The following is a 22,580-nucleotide window of genomic DNA, read 5'->3' as shown; positions in this document are numbered from 1 at the left end:
TGCATAATAAAGACTCAAAACTCAACATCAACAGATACCTTCCATGTGTCTGACACCTCCCTGATGTCCAATAACACTGCGCAACACACGACCCAAGGTGAAATGGATGATCACTTGACCCCATAGGGATGTATCCAAATCCATGTGCCTGATCATTTTAACTCCACAATCAATCATCAATCCATGTCCCATTGTGCCAAAATCATATTTAACCGAACAGACCGTACAAGAGTCATAATCATATCAACCGCACGAAATGAACCATCGTGCCATAAGCATATTAACCGGCATGACACAAACCATCGTGCCATAACCTCAGTCCATATAACCATATGCAAAGATATATACATATGAACAACAACAACAACCCAGTATAAACATATGAACAAAAGAGATAAATATCTATGATCCATATGGACCAGAGAAATAAACATTTAGGGATGTATGCATGTGCACAAGAGATAATCACTATGCATGATGTATACATATGTATAATGTATGACTATGGATCCAACATGTAATCCAACATACAAATAGCCATCATGTCCAAATAAAGCATCAAAAGCCTAGACATGATCTTTAACACGAATAAGAAGCTCTAAGTAGTTATACCAACAATTAAAGCCTATCACAAGTAGAGCATGTACCAAAACAAGGCATAAAGAAGCCTAAATTCTGCTCCAAGCATGGAAAACCTTGTATCAGCATATACGCTCGTCACCTTGTATATGTTACCCCCAAACACATAGCATGTAGCACATAAGCCATTCGGTTGGAATATTCTCTCAAGTCGAGGTTAAGCAAGATACTTACCTTTATCCCGGGCGAGCTTTATTCTTCAAAATTCGCCTTTTGTCGATCTAAATCTGTCAAACGAGCCCAATGTAGCTCAAAGAATACTTAGGGAAGTCAAATCAATTCCAATTGTCAAAGCTTCTATCTTTAACAAAATCGCAAAAGTCAACAAAAAGTCAGCCCATGCTCATATGGTCAAATTCCAAAATAAAAGTCAGATACCTAACCCATAACCTTACGAGTCCAAATATGTGATTAATTTCCAAATCGAGTACAAATCGGTGATCAAAACCCCAAAATACACTTTCTTAACTTTCCATTCGAAAATCCTCTTTTTCTCTTTTGAATCCCTGATTCGAAGGCAAAACCAATGATAGATTCATGTTATAATCTTAGATTTGAGTGAGAATCACTCGCCCCATCGTCTTAGGTGAAAATCGCTTCGAAAATCGCCTCAGTTCATGCTCACTAGCTTCAAAGTGATAAAATAAAGTCCAAGTACGAAACGGGGTTATATACACAAGTGCTGAAATTTTCAATATAGATTTTTAGAATAACAGTCAAAACTTTTTGTACAGATGTCGGAATGACGAACGATTTAAATTTCTGAAAATTAGATTCAAAGGGCTACAACTCTCATCGAGGTATCTTCACCAAATTCTTTATACATTAGGAGCAGTTCTCTTCTGAAGTCAAGTCAAGTGCAGAAAACCACGTTTCAACACTTCAAATCTATAAAAACTTACTCCAAACGCGCTGAAACCCACTCGAGCCCTGCGGGTCCCCTCCAAACCATCCCGAGTCTAAGCTTGTTTACTCAAAATGTTGACTTTGGTATCTCTCTTAACTTAAAGCCTCTAATTAGGAACTAAGTACTCCAAATTACTTCTGAACCTCTCGGGACCCGAACCAATCATACATGCAAGTCATAAAACATCATATGAACCTATTCAAGGTCTCAAATCGCACAACGGGACGCTAGGACTCAAAACGACTGGTTGGGTCGTTACATTATTAGAATACAATGTTGAAACATAATGAATCTAGATACATTTTACTACAAAACTACATTTTTTGTTATTTTTCTATAGAACTTACAGGTCAAATGCTCTAATGGAGAATCCCCTTCTTTCTTTGTTATAATTGCAAAGCAAAACAATATTGTTGCTCTTATCAACTTCTTAAGGGATATAAAATGAATGAAGTGAGTACTATGTAATTTGTCTTTACTGTGCTCCTACCTGCTAGAAGAAAGCTTCACCGAATGGGGCTGGGGATTTATCCTTTCCCCACAGCATAAGTTTTGCCTGCTCCCAAACTTTCTCTTTTGAGAACCACCTCTCCTATTTGGTTAAAATTGATTCCCCGCATCCTGTTTTTCACAACGTACTTTTTCTACAGTTGTTTGTATAATACCATGAATTGCCTTCTCCTCCTCCTACACTTCCTCAAACACTATCCTCCCGACTCATTGCTTCTGCAAAGTTTTCATTCTATTTCTGAAGGTGAAAACTAATTCTTTTGCCCACTATCAACCACATCTCTCTTTTTTCCCCTTGTTTTTGGGTGGTTTATTGTACCTTGTCCATGAATATCTATATGTTATTTTCAGATTATTTCTTGCAACGGGCATCTCAGAACCTTTATGTTCGGCTGCTTGTGCCAGTGCTTTGCTCAAGTTATGTGAAGATGCCACTGCACCTATGCATGAGCATTCAAGTTTGGAGATCTTACTTTGGATTGCAGAGGTTTGTCCTATATAAACCATATGGTGTCTCAAAATCTTTTTTACCTGAAGGTGTTAGGTCTTTGTTTTTTGAGTATATGCTGCTGCGTCAGTTTTGTATTGCAGTATCATTCTCAGGTGAAAAAACCCAGCTTTGGTTATTAAGTCAATGGTTTGAAATGATGGTCCAATATTATTAACTGGACGTCACGTACTTGTAGTGTATATATGTTCATAGTTTATTGAAATTTAATGAAAATTTAAAATGGAAATAGAAAAAAGAGCATAAGATAGTTGATATAGAAAGTGAGTGGAGTTGAAAATATAACTATCCATTTTAACAATCAAAAAGAAAATAACTATTCATTTCAATATTATGATCTTATCACCCTTTTTCTTTTTCTTGATAGTAGGGGTGATTGGAGGGATATTTTAGGACAAAAAGTTGATAAACATAATAATTCAGTTGCACTGTCTTGCTCACCTTTTAGTAATAAGTATAGATATTTCTCTTGTTTCTTTGATCGGTAAGTTTTGGTTTATCTTTTATTGGAGTGATAATTAAAGTGTAATTGTTTTGTTTCTCTTGTTCCTTGTGTTTGACATACTTTTCTTAGAGTTTGGATGAGAGGCATTTGCCTCTAGAGGATGAAGAAAAAGTAGTCAGCGCGATCGCTTTATTACTTGGTTCCCTACCTAACAAGGAGCTGAAGAATAATTTGTTAGCTAGATTGGTCTCCCCTTGCTATGAAGCTATTGGCAAACTAGTAAGTTCATCTTCTTTCCCTTCTTGTGTCTCTTGTCATGTCATGAACTTATAATATTATATAACTATATTGTGGTTCTACAAAGACTGTTCTCTCTCTTTTCCCGAATGCTTTTCTGAAATTCTTTCAACATTTCGTATTAGATAATCTTTTTTGAGCTGTGTCACATAGTCAGATAGTCTCCTTAAATGCCACCTAAAATTGCGTCTTATTGCTGTGAATGCTATGTATGGACCAATTATCAGCTCTAATATTTTATAAAATGAATTTTATAGTTTTATAAAATGAAAGGGAAGTAGTTCCTTCTCAGAAAATAAAATGAAAGGGAAATAGTCCCTGCATAATCAAAGAGTATACAAGATCTTAAAATAACATAGAAAAACATGATTCTACAGGAAAAAAACACTCATTCTTTTATTTAACTGGTATTTCACAGGTGCTTCTAACATTTGCGAAAATAATTGTGTTGTATTGTTTCAGTTTCTTTCTTTTCGAATAGTGCACATTAGCACCAAGAGTGCTACGCCTCATGCTCTATGCTCTGTGCTCTATTTCAGTATTTCTACACTCTTCTCTTTTGAATTTTCACCACATGAGCATTTCTTTAACACTGGCAAGCACAAACCATTCAACTCATACATGTTCCATACTGTGCCCTATAATCGATATTCAATCAGGCAGTGAATTATTAGTTGATTAAGGTCTTTCCCTCTCCCCCTTCACATAAAATGACAAATTATGTATTTGTTCTTTCCCTCGAGCTCTACACGTTAAGTAGCTTTTCTAGCTGCGAAACGTGGAAACAAACTTTTCTTTTGCGCTCTAGAGATTCACAGCGGTGAGGAAAATTCCTGGTCTCCCTTCTAAGCAAAATGTTGATAACATGGTTTTACTCTAAAGGAGTCCATTTCCGTGTATCCTTACGTGTGAATGCAATCTTCTGCTTGTAGAGGAGTTCAAGCAAGCTATGAGGTTCTTCATCATTCTGTGTGTTGTTACTGTTCCTTTTTCCTCTTCTAAATAAAGTGTTATTGCAATTATTTTGTTTGTTGTGTAGTCCATGGTTTAGAGTTCAAGGTTCAGCTGGACCACCTCCGCACGCCATCGAGTTCTGCTCTCTACATTCATTCTCTGAGCTCGGTCCCCCTTGTTCCCTATCCCTTTAGTTTCACCTTTCTCCAGAATCAGCGTCAGTGGTGGAAATGGATCATTTCGAAAGCACATGATGCATAGTACTGAAAATTGTTTATTAACTGTCCTCTAAGCTTACCTAACTGGGAATTAAATTCTTTGTTTCAGATTGATGAAAATCAAGACCACTCTTTAAGGCATAATCCTGCTTCTTATTCTCAGTTTGTGAATGGCGCAAGAAGGGGTTTACATAGGTTTGAACCAATTGCTACTGGGCAATATTATTGTTTGCATCTGCATTTTAAATATTTTTCCATTCTTAATATTTTTTATTAGTAAGGTTTGCATGCCGTTGCTGGTGAGAGTAATTGACATGTAACATTTACAAAATTCTTGTTCTATGTTATTCTGCTCTCTAGTTTCTGTGCAAGACTATCACCGGATAGCACATTGCCAATTTTGAAAATTTCTGCCGTTGTTGGACCAATACCTCATCTGAGAATTTCCTGGTAGTATGCCATTCGTAAAAGGAGGGAGATAAAACCTTACCTTCTTTTCTTCCCGAAAGCACAAAACCTAGCACAAAATTGAGTCATTACATAGCATTTACTTTGAAAGTGAACCAATACCCTCCACATGACTGATTCAAAAGAAAGATATCAGAAGTGATATTATGATTTCCGTTGTGTTCCCTAATCCCTAAAGATGAATAATGTTTTTGTTGAGAACCCTTCTGTAGAATAACAACTTAATTTTTCAGTTTTATTTTTATTTTTTTCGAATGTATTCTGCATTATTTGTATCATCACGTGTACTATTTGCTGCTATACGTTTTTCCATTTTGTTCTCTGTGAAGTCTGTCTTAATTACCACAAAGAGTCTAAAAGAAGGTGTTTGGTGTACATTCTGCAAAACCACTTTTTCTATGAAGGTCAGTAGGAGTCTGAATTTTTGTTTTTCCCCTTCTGTAAAGGACTTCTATGAATAACCTGCTGGTCAATACTTTTCATTCATATACCTTTCTAAGCGAAGCCGTTGGCTAATTGGTCAGGTTGGGAACTGTATTCAGCCATCTGGTAACAGAGTCTTCTACTGGTTCGGATTTGGATGATCCTCTTATTCCGCTTCTAGGAGTGTTCTGGCAAATGTTAGAAAAACTTTTTCAGTCGGAACACATTGGAAATGCTGTTCTATCTATGGCAGCATGCAGAGCTCTTTCGCAAGCAATTCAGTCATCGGGTACTTCTTTTCTGATTTTTTTTTTTAAATTCTTTAAAACCTTTGATACAACAAACAATAACATACCCAGTATAATCCCACATAGTAGGGTCTAGAGAGGGTAGTGGGTACGCAGACCTTACCCCTACCTTGTGGAGATAGAGAGGTTGTTTCCAATAGAGACCTTCGGCTTAGAAAGCATAAGCACAACAGTAATGAAAAGAAAAACGGCAAGAAACAACAGTAAGAAGCCATGGAAAAGAAGCATTAATAAGAACAAGATAGTAAGATGACTGAAATGAAAGAAACAACAGGTAGTAATAGAAACCCAAGACCAATAAAATACGAGAATACTACTGGTATGAACAAGGAAAACACTAGGCTACCTAACCTTCTACTCTAATCCTCGACCTTCACACTTTTCTATCAAGAATCATGTCGTCGGTAAGTTAGAGCATCTCCATGTCTTGCCTAATCACCTCTTTCCAATACTTCTTCGGCCTACCTCTATCCCTCCTTAGGCCTCCAACGCCAACCTCTCACACCTCTACCTCTCCTTTGATGAAATTGAAAATTTTCCAAGATATAGGAGGCTTACCAATTGTTACCTATCCTTTTCTATATTTATACAAGTAATTTTTGTCACCTTCTGCACCACAACATAGTTTTTAGATGTTGCTCTAGTGGTGAGCACCCTCCACTTCCAACCAAGAGGTTGTGAGTTCGAATCACCCCAAGAGCAAGGTGGGGAGTTCTTGGAGGGAGGGAGCCGAGAGTCTATCGGAAACAGCCTCTCTACCTTAGGGTCGGGGTAAGGTCTACGTACACACTACCCTCCCCAGACCCCACTAGTGGGATTATACTAGGTTGTTGTTGTTGTTGTATCTAAAAATTTTCATTTTCATGTGTCATTGAAAAAATGGCATCTTTTCATGCTAAGTAGTATATAACGAAGTAAAGGACAAGAAATCAAAACCAGAAGGAAAAGGAACAGATTTTGTCATGATCCAAATCGAGGTCATGATCCGCGCCTAGGGATTTGTCCCAAGCATGACCTTCCCAAGTTTTGCTGTAAGTAGAACCGAGTCTACCCTATTCTCGGAGCCATCCTAGTCCCTGTATCAACTAGTAGGCCTAATTCGATTGTAAACCTAAGTATACATCTCCAATATTGTTGCATAAGCAAGGGACTATGCAATATTGTTATCCGACGGATTTCGCGAAAGACATGTCAAAACCAGTTGTTAATTATCAATTCAACAGTAACCCAATTCAACGTATGTAAAATATAACAAGAGGGGTGAGTCTACTGATTCAATAAATGGTTACTCCATCCAAGGAGGATAGGCGACACACAGGTTCGAAAATACTAAAGCACATAGTTCCATAGATAAACAAATATAATTACGAGTACGGTACTTTCGGTACGCATTGTCTATAACGTAGCAATAGGGTCCATTAAAAGTTTTTTAACTAGTAACTGCTTTCCTAATCCCCTTCTAGCTAGGGACGCTTATACGCTACCGACTCCAACTTCTAGAACGATTGGATAGGAGTAAGCTCCACCACACACGAGCGATTAATCTGTCTATGTATTAATTCAAGTAGTAGCCTCACGGTTTTGCTAGTACAGGTGACCCATTTCTTTTTATTTTATTTTATATAAAGTAATAAAAATTTATTATTAAAGGGCATGGAAACACCCATATACAAGGACTAAACCAAAAAGTAGAAAACCTTACAAAAACATATGTTTTTTAATATAGAGTGATAAATTTTATTATTGGAGGGCATAGAATCACCAGCTCAAGCCTTAACCATGACAGTATTTCCAACCACTAGCGAGGCGCTATTAGGCAATGTAAAAGGAGGCGATTCACGTCTTCTCCAAGCTTTTACACATGAAGCACCAACTGGCACATGTAATCTTCCTCTTCCTCAAATTCGTAAGTCATCGGATCACCCCCTTCCCGTCGCACCTAGTCAAGTTAGAGAGCACATTGTTCACGTTACCCTCGGAATCCATCGAGAGATGGAAAAACTGACTCCTTTTTGCCCAAAAGCTTTTCGTTTAAGAGATATAAAGATTATGATAACGCCGGAGAATGCTCTCAGGCACTTAGGCCAAGACTTTTCTCTTTCATGAATCCTAGGATTGTACCACCACCCTCCAAGAGACAAGCCTACCGCGACCAAAACCTAGCTAGAATCTCCGGCGTACGACAACTCACGCGCCCTCACGCGCGGCCCAGTTCTGGCGACCTCTCAGCCACGCGCCAGTGCGCGAGGGTTATCTCGGCCAGATCTCAACTTTTCTTCTTCAGACAGCCTCGCCGCGAAGCTGTTCCGAGCCTTCCCATTCAAAAATCTCCAAAATCCGACGACTTTCACTATTTTCCGGCGAGGTGTGAGGCTTCTTTCCGACTAGGTCTCAATACTTCTTCAGCCTGCCTCTTTGCGAGGCTTTTCCGAGCCTACCCATCCCAGTTCCTCCAAAAACAGAAGATATTTTCTATTTTCCGGCGAAAATCTTCAGATTCCGGCGACCTTCAATGATTTTTCTGGCATCATGCAGCACCGGAGCTACAAATAGTATTTTGGGACAACCGAATTTAGATATGATGGACTCTAGAGAGAGAAGCTCCTACTTCTCCCTAGAATCTAGAAAGCTGGAAAGCATGTCTTTTAGTAAAGCTGCATCTTGGCCAGCCCTCGAACTTGGGGGAAGATGCCAGCGAAAGCTTGACGTAGGGCAGGAGCCACACTTCTCGTTGTCCGAGGAGCACACTCTCAGGCGTAAAGGTTTCTTGGACTCTTGTTTGATTGGGTCTTTCTCCAAATGGGTTGGTTCTCCAGAAGCTGTTAGGAACTGGGCAGCAGAGGCATGGAACGTCAAAGACGGGCTGAAAATATCGCAACTAAGGAACACGCAATATCTCTTTCGATTTGTCGACGAGTCTCAAGCTTCAGAAATTCTTGTCAGAGGAAATATGTGGTTCGACGGGAACTTCTTAAAGCTAGATAGATGGGTGGAGCACGATGGGTGTCTCGACCCTCACTTCTCTGGCGAAACATTGATGGTCAATATGGTGGGTCTCCCGGTGCATCTTTTGGTGTCTTGACCTATTCAAGAAGATTGGGAAAATCTGTGAGGGTTTTATTGATGTCACTTGCAGCCTACACGATCTCTCGTGAGTGAGGATAGTGGTGAGGAAAGGGGGCAGAATCCCTGTCTCCACTGTGGTTGAAGATGGCTACTTGAACTAGAGGGTTTGATTAAGCCCTAAATTTCGCTCTATCTTTATGCCTGTGGTAGTGGCGAAAGAAAAGGAAAGGTCAAATAGAAGGGAGAGGAGGGGAAATCAGTCTCTAAAGGGAGGGGAGGACTCTCCGGGTCAGTGGATTAAGTCGGAATCAGACGTTAGATCGAGAAGAGACGGGGGGTTTGAATTTGGGAGAAGAAGACAAAATTTTATCAGGAGGAAAAGACGTGAATGCCCCTGGATTACTGATGCGTGCTGGAAAGGCAGAATGGGCCGGTCCTCTTATCATAGGTCCGACAAAGTTTTCAGCAAGTATAGGCCTGGGCCTCCACACATGGGCCCAACAACATTTCCCAATTCTATTAGAATTGATCCTAAGGGGCCCAGATTATTTCAAGTTGCGTCTGATAAGGCTCCTAAGCACATGGGAACAGTCGCTCCTTCTTCTTCTGACAACGGTGTTTCACACAGTGGTATTTCTTCACCAAGGTGCCTCTCAAGGAAATGGTGAAATCCTTCTGGCACCTAAAGTCTCTATTGCTAGCAATGCTATGGTCTTGTATTCCTCCAGTAGGAGCAAGAAAAAGGTACATATAGAAGACGCCAGTCCAATTTCGTCGCGGATTGGAGGAGGGGATATGTCCTTTTGGATGGAGGAAAAACTATTAAACTTTGGAAAGTTTTTAGGTGTTTCTTTTGAAGGGAAGGAAGATAGTGTGTTAGAACTGTTGAGGGAGATTGAGCAACACTCTTTTCATGATGGTGCAGAGAGTGAGTTGGGACAAGGTGATAAGCAAAAAAATTTAGGGGATGTAGTGGTGTACCAGAGAAGGGGTCGGGTGTGTGACAGGGTGGAAGGGAGCTCGGCTAGGGGGGATGGGGAAAAGGGGGTTATTGTTACTTATGGAAGTTAAGATTCTTTCATGGAATGTGAGGGGATGAATGACCCAAACAAAAGGGCCATCATCAAAGTGGGGAGTTAGAGAGTGGGTTGCCAACCTAGTTTGTTTTTTCAGGAGACCAAAATGGAAGTTTTGTCGGATGCGATTGTGAGGAGTGTCCGGGGAGGTAGTTGGGTGAAATATGACTGGGTCCCAGCAGCGGGAAGTGTCGGGGGCATTCTTCTTATGTTGGATGATAGAAGCTTGGAGGTAAATGAGATCAAGAAGGGAGTTTTTTCTTTAGCAGCTCTTGTCAAAGATAGAATGAGTGGGGTGGAGTGGGGATTTGGGGGAGTGTACGGACCGGTAGGAGAAGGGTCCAAGGTGGCTTTCTGGGAGGAACTGGCCAATGTTATGGGGGAATGGGTCATTCCATGGGTTCTAGGGGAGATTTTATCACTATTAGATTCCCGGAGGAGAGATTAGGGTGTAGCCTGATTTCGAGGGCCATGGAGGAGTTCTCTGACTTCATCAACGATCACTTTCGCATTGACCTTCCTCTGTCAGGGGAAAGGTTTACTTAGGCCAGAGCGAAGGATTCCAACTCAAGGTCTAGACTTGATAGATTTCTTATATCGCCTTCCTGTGATGAGCGGGTGCCGAATGTGCTGCAAATTCCTTTACCTAGGCTGACTTCGGATCATTTACCTATCTTGCTAGATGGAAGCAGAGGGAGGGGGGTGCGTGCTCCTTTCCGATTCGAGAACATGTGGTTGAAAGTGCCAGGATTTGGTGACAAAGTGAAAGAATGGTGGACAAGTTACGGGGTATCAGGGACACCTTCATTCCGCCTTTCGAAGAAACTTAAATTGCTCAATGGAGATATTATTAGGTGGAATAAGGAGGTTTTTGGGAGGGTAGAAGTTAAAATGAGGGAGCTTATGCATGAATTGGGGGAATTAGAGAGAGGGTAAGGGGCGAGAGAGCTAGATGAATCCGAGAAAGCGAGATTGGGAGAGGTTAAGAGGGAAATAGTCAGGTTAGCAATAGCTTAGGAGACTAGTTGGCGGCAAAAATCGAGGGCGCTCTGGTTAAAGGAGGGGGATTCGAATACCAAATTTTCCACAAGGTTGCGGTTGCAAATCGAAGGAGAAGCTTTATAGAGTCCTTAGTTGTGGATGGGGTGAGGATTGAGGGAGAACAGGAGGTAAAAAGGGCGATAGTGGGTTTTATGAGAACTTATACAAAGAGGAAGTTAGTTGGAGGCTTACTTTGGAGGGAATAGAGTTCAACCACATAGGGGAGGGAGACAGTGAGTGGCTAGAAAGGGCTTTCTAAGAGGAGGAGGTGCATGAGGCTGTGTCGAGTTGTGCTGGTGATAAGGCCCCTGGGACGGATGGTTTCTCCTTGGCCTTCTTCGAGCTCTGTTGGGACACCATTAAGGGAAAGTTGATGGAAGCTATTGAATACTTCCACGTGAATGGTGTTTTCGAGAGAAGTATCAATGCTTCTTTTATTACTATTGTGCCTAAGAAAGAAGGTGCATCTTCTATCAGAGACTACACAGCTATTAGTCTCGTGGGGAGCATTTACAAGATCATTTCTAAAGTGCTCTCCATTAGACTCAAGAAGGTTCTTGACGTGTCTATTTCGTCCTCCCAGAATGCGTTTGTGGAAGGTAGGCAAATCCTGGACGCTGCTTTGGTGGCAAATGAACTTGTAGACTCCAGAAGAAAAAATAGGGAATCTGGCTTACTATGCAAGTTGGACCTTGCGAAGGCTTTCGACTATGTAAATTGGGAGTTCCTGGATTTCATTATGATGCGGATGGGGTTTGGGGTAAGATGGAGGGGGTGGATCAAGTTCTATATTTCCTCAGTCAGATTCTCTGTCCTGGTTAATGGTAGCTCGTGTGGTTTCTTTGGCAGCTCCAGGGGTCTCAGGCAAGGTGACCCCCTATCCCCCATGCTATTCATTCTAGTGATGGATGCTCTAAGTTGTGAGAAGGCACGGAAGAAAATATGTTATTGATATTAGATAATAAATACAATACAAGATGTCCCTATTTATAGCTATACACTACAAGGAGATATTACTCCTCTTCCAATGTGGGACAAGACTACACTATACATATCTGTAAACTAACACTTCCCCTCAAGCCGGTACATACAGATCATATATACCGAGCTTGTTACACATGTAGCTAATACGAGAACCAGTAAGAGACTTAGTGAAAATATCTGCTAGTTGATCATTCGACTTTACAAACTTTGTAACAATATCTCCTGAAAGTATTTTTTCTCTGACAAAGTGACAGTCGATCTCAATGTGTTTAGTCCTCTCATGGAACACCGAATTTGACGCAATATAAAGAGCAGCTTGGTTATCACACACTAGTTCCATCTTACTGATTTCTCCGAACGTTAACTCCTTGAGCAACTGCTTGACCCAAACTAACTCACACGTCGCCATAGCCATGGCCCGATATTCGGCTTTGGCGCTAGATCGAGCAACTACATTCTGTTTCTTGCTCTTCCACGAGACCAAGTTACCTCCTACTAGAACACAATATCCAGACGTAGAACGTCTATCAAAAGGAGATCCTGCCCAATCAGCATCTGTGTACCCAACAATCAGCTCGTGGCCTTGATACTCGAATAGTAATCCTTTGCCTGGAGTTGACTTTATATACCGAAGAATGCGAACAACTGCATCCCAGTGACTATCACGGGGAGAATACATAAACTGACTTACAACTCTCACCGGAAAAGAAATGTCAGGTCTAGTCACTGTGAAGTAATTCAATTTGCCAACCAACCTCCTATATCTCGTAGGGTCTCTAAGAGGCTCCCCCTGTCCAGGCAGAAGCTTAGCATTCAGATCCATAGGAGAGTCAATAGGTCTGCAACCCATCATTCCAGTCTCCTCAAGAATGTCTAAGGCATACTTCCGCTGTGAAATAACAATACTTGAGCTAGACTGAGCGACCTTAATACCTAGATAATACTTCAATCTGCCCAGATCCTTAGTCTGAAAGTGCTGAAAGAGATGTTGCTTCAGATTAGTAATATCATCTTGATCATTGCCAGTAATAACAATATCATCAACATAAACCACTAGATAAATACACATATTAGGAGCAGAATGCCAATAAGACACAGAGTGATCAGCCTCACTATGAGTCATGCCGAACTCCTGAATAATTGTGCTGAACTTACCAAACCAAGCTCGAGGGGACTGTTTCAAACCATATAGTGACCTGCGCAATCTGCACACACAACCATTAAACTCCCCCTCAGCAACAAAACCAGGTGGTTGCTCCATATAAACTTCTTCCTCAAGATCACCGTGGAGAAAAACATTCTTAATGTCTAACTGATAAAGAGGCCAATGACGTACAACAGCCATGGACAAAAAGAGACGAACAGATGCTACTTTAGCCACGGGAGAGAAAGTATCACTATAATCAAGCCCAAAAATCTGAGTATATCCTTTTGCAACAAGACGAGCCTTAAGCCGATCAACCTGGCCATCCGGGCCGACTTTGACTGCATAAACCCAACGACAACCAACAGTAGACTTACCTGCAGGAAGAGGAACAAGCTCCCAAGTGCCACTCGCATGTAAAGCAGACATCTCGTCAATCATAGCATGTCGCCATCCTGGATGAGATAGTGCCTCACCTGTAGACTTAGGGATAGAAACAGTAGACAAAGAAGATATAAAAGCATAATGAGGTGACGGCAGGCGATGATAACTTAAACCGACATAGTGGGGATTAGGATTAAGTGTGGATCGTACACCTTTGCGGAGTGCAATTTGTTGACTAAGAGGAGACAAGTCCGCAGTAGGTGCAAAATCTGATGCGGGGCGTGAATCACCTGGGCCTGATGCTGGATGTGGACGACGATGATAAGTCAAGAGTAGTGGAGCTGCAGAAGGTTGAACTGGATTATGTGGAGGAACTGGAGCCATAGGTGGTGGAGCTGCAACTGGAGCTGTAGGTGGTGGAGCTACAACTGGAGCTATAAGTGGTGGAGCTGGAGTGACTGAATCTCCAAAAGATGAAACTGGTAGTACCTTAGAAATATCTAAGTGATGACCTGAACATGTGAAGTATGATTGGGTTTCAAAGAAGGTAACATCAGCGGACATAAGGTACCGCTGGAGGTCAGGAGAGTAGCATCGATACCCCTTTTGTGTTCTCGAGAAACCCAGAAATACGCACTTAAGAGCACGAGGAGCGAACTTATCTGTTCCTGGAATAAGGTTATGGACAAAACAAGTGCTTCCAAAGATACAAGGTGGAAGAGAGAACAAAGGTAAGTGGGGAAACATGACAGAGAATGGAACTTGGTTCTGGATAGCTGAAGATGGCATACGATTAATAAGATAGCAAGATGTAAGAACTGCATCCCCCCAAAAACGCAACGGAGCATGAGATTGTATGAGTAGGGTACGAGCAGTTTCAATAAGATGTCTATTCTTTCTTTCAGCTATCCCATTTTGTTGAGATGTGTACGGACAAGATGTTTGATGAATAATCCCATGAGATTTCATAAACTGATGAAATGGGGAAGACAAATACTCCCGGGCATTATCACTACGAAATGTGCGAATAGAAACCCCAAATTGATTTTGAATTTCAGCGTGGAAAGTCTTGAAAATAGAAAACAACTCAGATCGATTTTTTATCAAAAATATCCAAGTGCACCTGGAATAATCATCAATGAAACTGACAAAGTAGCGGAATCCCAAGGTGGAACTGACCCGACTAAGAACCCAAACATCTGAATGGACTAAAGTAAAAGGTGACTCTGCTCGATTATCAAGACGCCGAGGGAAATGGGAGCGGGTATACTTACCAAGCTGACATGACTCACACTCTAGAGCTGACAAGTGAGATAAACCGAATATCATTTTCTTAAGTTTTGACAAACTGGGATGTCCCAACCGTTTATGTAATAAATCTGGTGAATCAGTAACAGGACAAGTTGTAGAAGGAAGACAAGATGTGAGTCCATGTGATTTAGCAAGGATAAGGTAATAAAGTCCGTTTGATTCACACCCGGTACCAATGATCCGCCCCGTACTGCGTTCCTGTATAAAAACATGGTCATCAAGAAATAAAACAGCGCATTTAAATGATTTGACTAAGCGACTAACAACTATGAGATTAAAAGGACTATTGGGAACATAAAGGACTGAATCTAAAGGTAAGGAAGGAAGTGGGCTTGCTTGACCTATTGCAGTTGCCATGGTTTGAGACCCATTGGCCATTGTAACTTTTGGAAGAGATTGAGAATACGAAATAGTAGTGAAAAAAGATTTGTTACCAAAAATATGATCTGATATACCTGAATCAATGACCCAAGACTCAGAGGATGAAGATTGGGAGAAGCAAGTCACGCTATTACCTGTTTGAACAACAGAAGCTATCTCAGAAGATGTCTGCTTACATGCTTTGTACTGAAGGAACTTAATATAATCTGCTAAAAAAACCATCCGACTATTCAAAGCATCGGTTCCCATGTCGCTATAATTTGTAGTAGTAGGTTTAGCTTGAAATAGTGAAAATAAGTAACTTCGGTGAGAAAACTGAAGAAATACCTTGAAAAACACTGTTTACAGCAGGAAAACAGAACATTGTTCTGCGCCGGAATTACTGTAGTTGACGGAAAAAACTCAAAGTGGTCGGAATGAAACAAAACCAGTGAGGGTAGGATCGGAATTACCGGGCGATCCTACTGTTCAACTGGAACGTTTTCAAAATCTGGCCGGAACAGTGCTCACGCGCCGGCGCATTGGTCATATCCCGCCGGAAATTTTTTTCTTTTCCAGGCCCGTGAGGGCGTGTGGACGTATGTTTTCCGGTGGGGTTGACTGGGGTTTGGTCGCTGGAGCCTGAGGAGTCTTGTGGTGGTGTTGGTTTTTGCACAACACCAACAAAAAGTGATTTGCTTACGGACAGCCTTCTAAGTCGCCAGAAAATTGCACGGCGAAGAGTTCTTTCTTCCCGGAAGTCGCTGGAATGATGCACAGCGACGGGTATCTCACTATTGCTCTGATACCATGTGAGATGGCACGGGAAAAAATATGTTATTGATATTAGATAATAAATATAATACAAAAGGTCCCTATTTATAGCTATACACTACAAGGAGATATTACTCCCCTTCCAATGTGGGACAAGACTACACTATACATATATGTAAACTAACAGTAAAATGATGGATCGTGCGGCGGGCGGAGGCTTCTTGAGAGGATTCGCAGCTCCGATCGGAGTGTTCAGTGCCCAAAGAGTCTCATTTGCTATTTGCGGATGACACCCTAGTTTTCTGTGATGCCGATATGGATCAGTTGACCTACCTGAAGCAGGTCATGCAGTGGTTTAAGATAATATCAGGGCTCAAAATCAACCTCGGCAAGTGTGAGGTTTTCCCGGTGGGTGAGGTTGCTAACATTGATGATTTGTCTTATGTTCTCAGATGTAAGACGGGCTCTCTTCCCACTACTTACCTGGGTCTCCCATTGGGCGCGTCGCATAAGGATACTACGGTTTGGAACCCAGTGATCGAAAGGGTTGAAAAACGATTAGCAGGCTGGCAGAAACGGTACTTGTCAAAAGGCGGCAAGGAAGTGCTTATTAAAAGCACTTTATTGAGTATGCCCACCTATTACATGTCCCTGTTGCAAGCTCCCGTGATCATCACAGAAAAACTGGAGCGGCTACAAAGGAATTTCCTTTGGGATGCGGTGGATGGAACTAGAAAGTTTCATCTAGTGAATTGACACACAATCACTTCCCCAAAGAAGTGGGGTGGACTTGGAGTAAAAGCTCTTAGGGTATTCAACAGAGCGTTGTTGGGGAAGTGGCTATGGAGATTCGGGGTAGAAGAGCATACTGTATGGAGGGAGGTCATAGTAGAAAAGTACGATTCCACAGGAGGGGGTTGGAGGACTAAGGCAATAACAGCTCCTTTTGGGTGTGGCATGTGGAGGAGCATCATGAAGAATTGGGAAGCCTTCAATGGCAACATCACTTACAGGGTGGGAGATGGACGGAGAATCAGCTTCTGGAATTACAGGTGGTGTGGAGAGGTTACTCTGAGAGTCTCTTTCCCTACGTCTTCAGAGTTTCAAATCAGAAGGAACTGATGGTCCAACAGATTCGCAAGGAGCACGAAGGGGGGGTAGTATTGGACCTCTCATTTAGAAGGAACATGCAAGATTGGGAGATTGCGAAGCTCCAAGATTTGTTGCTACTGCTATATGGGCAAGACAAGCCCCAGCCACCTTGTGATTCTTGGAGATGGGGGCTACGTGGCGATGGTTTGTTCACCGTAAAGTCCTTTTACCAGAGTATGTTGGTGAGAGAGGAGGCCACTTTTCCATACTCCTCGATCTGGATTCCTAAAGCGCCCGCGATGGTGCGTTTCTTTGCATGGTTAGCGGCGAGGGGAGTGATCTTTAACTGCGGAAAATCTGCGAAAGCGAGGAATTACACTTGTTAGTTGGTGCTACATGTGTAAAAGCTCAGGGGAAGAAGTTAATCATCTTTTGTTGTATTGCCCTGTGTCCTCGGGCTTGTGGAGGGCAATCCTGAATCTTTTTGGTGTTCAATGGGTGATGCCAAGCACTGTAAAGGAAATGTTACATAGCTGGGCCGGTTCTCGCAGAAGAAGAAAGCAAAAGGCGTGGAAGTTCGCCCCGCTAGCTCTCATGTGGATAGTTTGGGGGGAGAGAAATAGGAGAGCTTTTGATGGGATTGAGTCTCCTTTTTCACATCTTAAGAATAGGCTTTTATCTTTGATCGCTTTTTAGTGCACTCATATAGCCCCTAGTTGTTTAGAAGATTGGGCGTCTTTTGTAGAGAATCATGTTTTGATGTAAATTCTCTACTTTTTGGTATACTTCTTGTATACGGGAGTTTTTTTCTCCCTTTTGATTAATACAATTTACCTTATAAAAAAAAATAATAATAGAAAAGCCTCTATTATTCCCACCCATAGCCTTATTCAATACAAGATACTTGCTTGTACATTTATGTCATCTACAAGAACGTCTTTCATCATTTATAGGGTGTATCAAGTAAGTACAAGTACAACATGTTTTACAACAAGTAATTGGTGATATAATTACCACATATGTTTAGTCTCATGTACATTTAAAACTAGTCAAATGCATATACAAGCATGTCCCCACACAACAAATAGGATCATATTTAGATATAGCACAATTAATCCCAGAAAAACAACCCAAAGAGAGGGTTCCCACTCACCTTAAACCTCAGTTACGGCATCAAAACGTCAAGTGTCGTCACCCACGGTAGTATCTTGTCAATTTAACATCAGTACGAGATAACCAATTAATTCTAGTCAAGAAATATAAGATCCAACCACCAAAACCTCAAAAATCCCCCACCCCCACTCTATCACACATCCGCACATATTAACAAGTACACATATAAGCAATTTAAATTTGGGGGGGGGGGGGGGGTGTATTATAGGTTTCCGAACCTATACAAGGACAAGTTATTTACTGAAGTATTCTCTTGTAGGTAGTACTTTTCTAGAGAACTTTGAGACCTTGATCACATAATTCCTTACTGCTTGAGTGCATTACATTTGCAGGTCAGCACTTCACGTTTGTTTTGCCAAGAGTGCTAAATTGTTTGTCGACTAACTTTGTATCATTCCAAAGTCATGATTGCTACATAAGAGCAGGTAGAGTGTTATTAATTGCTTCAAAGCTTTGACATGTACAATTCTTCGTTCTTAGATGTATTTACTTCCCTTGTGCCCTTCTGCAGAAGCAGTATCATTGTATCTCGGAAATTTTCTTAAAACAAGTCTCAATTTCAATAATGAAGCAATGGCTTTAACTAGTCTTTTTGCTGCGGAAATTTATACCAGGAAATGGTTTTAGGTCATTGTGGCTTTGTCTGCTTGAATCTGTTTTTCTTCTTTTGATAGTCGTAAGAGTTGCCAACTGGCAACTTAGCTGAGTTCCAATACAACTACCTTTGTTTCAGCTGATCAATAACTTTTGCAGCTTCTGTTCTCATTGAGGAATTTGGCAGTAGAGAAGAATACAGACATCTTTTTGTCAGCATCTTTGAAAGATTTTCCAAGTCGACATCAATTATGGCTCTTACTTCCTCATATATATGTGATCAAGAGCCTGATATGGTCGAGGCCTTTGCTAATTTCACATCTATTTTTGTCCGCTGCTCTCCAAAGGTTTTGGTTACCTCTTTCCTATGTTTGTATAGATATGATAACAAAATTAATGAAAAAATCATATTTGTTCAAGGTTTAAACATATATAGGAAAAATGCTTAAATCAGGAACATAATGAAACCAGACATGCTCTTTGAAAAATCTAGGTTTAATTAAAAAGTTAGTTCTCACATAACACTGAAATATGAGAAAAATCATTCCTTCGGGTTAAAAGATCCCAACCACCTGCATGTTTTTGTTACATGTTAATATCTGATGATTTAACATTTTAGTGTTTTAGTTTTTTATTCTTATATCACCCTTATACTTTTATTAATGGGTAAAGAGTCAAAAGTGTCCCTCGACTATGCAAAATGGAACAAGTTTGTCCTCGGTTAAGTGTCTCGTTCCGACCCTGTCTTTACCAAAGTGACTCGTTTTTGCCTTTATGGGCTTACTGCAGCAGCTAAAGAACAAACTTAGACTTCAGTCACAAAGTGCAAGGGAAATTCGACCCATTTTTACCTTTGCCCATGATCTTTTTCAAACAAGTCATTTAACCTTAACTGTAGGTCCGTTGCTTGTTTTGTGCTTCGTGTTTCTCGCCTCCCAAAAATGTCTTCCTTTCTCATCATTGCTTACATTTATTTTTGTTCTATGTCCTACAGTACCTCAATAACTCTTTCCGCAAACCTATGAAAGACACTCTAAAAAGTAATACAAATTCGAGAATTTCCTTCCTCGTCCACTTTGACATTCCTCCAATTTCCAGTCTCTAACACCTTGTAAAAGCAAATTTCCACTTCCCAACTTCCTCCCCGCAAACAGAAACTATTTCCCAAGACTCCATCTAATTCAGACTCTTTCTGGCTTTGAGAACAACCTTCCCACGTGATTAAAGCTCCCTACTGGACCCTTCTAGGTAGTTCCAGGTAACTCCAGTTTGCTTATCAATATAGATTAAGATTAAACATATGGACCATTTCCCACTTATTTGACCTGGTACATGCAGTTTCATATTCGAGACATTGCATAATTCTGTTTACTGGGGTTTCATTTTCTTCAATCTCGAGTTTTGCACTTCATGCATATGCTCCAGATCGTTTTCCTCTTCATCCGCCCCTTTCTTTCTCGTCAAATGATCGTGCTTCCTGTTATATTGAGGCAAAGCAACTACCATTGTTCTTGCTGGAATTGTTCCCCCTTGATCAGATGCTTCAACTTCATATTCGCCATCGATAAAAGTGTCAAAAGTTACTGGATAATTCAGGGGAGGAGCCTGGACCTTTGATATCAAACTGTGTTATTAAAAGCAATCTCGCTGTTGTATACAGCTATTCTGCAAATAAGAGCAACGGGTCCTCGCTTCACATAGGTGTCAACGGAACAGCTTCAGAGCAGCGTCTGTTTCGTTCAGTAAAGGCTCAAAGCGCTCCGAGTAAGCAGCAGTCACTTTTAAATTTGACTTAAAAGCTGAATAAAGGAGAAAAACAAGGATAAAACTGGGCCTTAAGTGAAGAAGCAAAGTGCACACTTCAAATTGAACCGCACTCGATTATATCCGTGTTCTCTTCTACTAGGGTATTCCCAATCTAGGTATAACGTTAGTCAAATTAGTACGTCTTTGTAGGTGGAACATTGTATCCTTTCTCTCTATGCCCCATGTCACCTCCTTCACCTGATGGATATTGAGTATGATTATCAGCCATTTAGGAATCTAGGCAGCTTTTACGGTGCAGTTGTGTTATCCATTTGACGGATATAATTCCTGTAGATGTAGGCAAACCAGCGTGTTCCAACTCCTTGGCTAGTCTCCAGACCCAATTATTTTTCCTGGAATCCGCAGGATCTTGTATTATGTCTAGTTATGATTGCAATGCTAATGTCTTGGTTTTTTATGAAAGTCCTTTTTCCTTCTTCCACTTGTTTACCCAGCTGTGCTGCTTCCTTACCATGGCAAACCAAAGTAAACTTTATTTGTCCAAATTGATCAAGCACAAGACGTACTAGCTTAGAGAAAACCACAAATTTTGATTAAACCTAATGATTACTAGCTATTTGAAAATTCTTCGTCTATCTTATCTGTTTTTCTTCTCTTCCTATTCATGCCAATATGGCAGCAATATTTGTGGTCTTTCCATTATTGTTTACCTGCATGCAGGTGCTTATTTCAAAAAAATTAAAATTAAAAAGATGAGAGAGCACGAACTTTGTTATTTTGTTTTCGTAATTGAAAAAACAACTTGTGAATTTGACACCTTCTTTCTGGATGTGCTCAGGAAGTGTTAGTAGTTTCTGGCTCCATCCTCGAATTATCATTTCAAAAGGCAGCTATATGTTGCACTGCTATGCATCGTGGCGCAGCACTAGCAGCAATGTCTTTTATGTCATGTAAGTCAGGAAAATGAGTTGACGCCCCCCACCCATCAGATATCCTGCTTTAACTTTGTCTCACAATTCATTAACTTTTTGCATTTTGTGGCACCCGATTTTCTACATGCTATTGATGTTTGTTAGAATATCAAGAGAATATGTGCTTAGATTCATATATGTCTAGATTTGTTGTACTTGAATAAGAAAAAGTTTATAGAATATTTTATAGGATATCTTGGGCAGTATTGCTGAAATCTATCACTTTGTCACTTAAAGCAATAAAGGAATGCGAAGCGAAGAATTATTGCTTCATGGGTAAAGCCATGTGCTATAGAGAAGTTTGTACCTCAAACAATGGTGCACAAAGTTACTCTAATGAGAACTTGTCGCTTCTTTGAATTTCAACTTTGAGGGTTGGATATCGCGATTATGGTATATTGGATGTTAAAATTAGTTATTTTATTACAATTTCATTTTAATTGTACTAAATCATGGATGTTTAATATTCTTTAGTTCTAGTAAATGGTGCACTTCACTTCTTGCTTTTTGCTTTAAGCCCCATGGACCTTGTTTTTTTTCTTCCAATTTTTGCTTTTAAAAACATTGATCTTGGGAAACCCTGGGCTTTGGTCCAGTAGTAAGAGCATAGCTTGTGATGTGTGGGTTAGACACATCTCACTGGTTTATAAGCGGACACGTTAGAGGACGGGCTATTATCCACCGAGTTTCGAACCGTGCGTCATTGACCCTTGAGGACTTTTACCTTAAGTAAACATTTATATTCGAATAATTTTATTTAATTATAGAGTGTTAACTTACCTTATTAGCGTAGAATCTATTTTCACAAATTAGCTTTCACTACCAGTAGGCGATGGCGACCAGTGTATGTTGCCGCCTAGCTAATATGTTATTTTCTTTTTTACTCATCTCTTCAGCAATACTCATAGCGACCGTTCCTGCTTATTTTAGTTTATCATATTATTGTGATATAATATCATGGGATGACCCTTCCTCAAGATAGATGAACCTCTTTCTGACAAAGTAATAATTTTGTTAATATTGTCAAAACATCTCAGTATAAAAATGTCATAAAAAGTAGAGAACTTATACAAACATAATGCCTTTTTTTAATAAAGTAATAATTTTGATATGGGTTACTTAATGTTATTTTTAGAACGAAGAACATGCCCGAAGAGTGGAGGTGG

General features: G+C 40.5%; 1 protein-coding gene across 6 annotated transcripts in view; it reads left to right on the top strand.

The window, feature by feature from the left end:
- Positions 1-22,580, top strand: part of LOC104121621 (transportin MOS14) — a 98,015-nt gene that overhangs the window by 58,468 nt on the left and 16,967 nt on the right. For all 6 annotated transcript variants that reach the window (XM_070195928.1, XM_070195927.1, XM_070195930.1 and 3 more), the window contains 7 exons: positions 2,408-2,543; positions 3,139-3,288; positions 4,588-4,673; positions 5,471-5,658; positions 18,415-18,507; positions 18,836-19,023; positions 21,282-21,393. In XM_070195928.1, the coding sequence (XP_070052029.1) occupies positions 2,408-2,543; positions 3,139-3,288; positions 4,588-4,673; positions 5,471-5,658; positions 18,415-18,507; positions 18,836-19,023; positions 21,282-21,393 (953 nt within the window). The remainder of the gene's footprint in view (positions 1-2,407; positions 2,544-3,138; positions 3,289-4,587; positions 4,674-5,470; positions 5,659-18,414; positions 18,508-18,835; positions 19,024-21,281; positions 21,394-22,580) is intronic.

Source organism: Nicotiana tomentosiformis, chromosome 2, assembly GCF_000390325.3.
Source record: "Nicotiana tomentosiformis chromosome 2, ASM39032v3, whole genome shotgun sequence".
NCBI lineage: Eukaryota > Viridiplantae > Streptophyta > Magnoliopsida > Solanales > Solanaceae > Nicotiana > Nicotiana tomentosiformis.
Note: the sequence above shows the minus strand (reverse complement) of the source record. Positions and strands in the feature narration are given on the sequence as shown.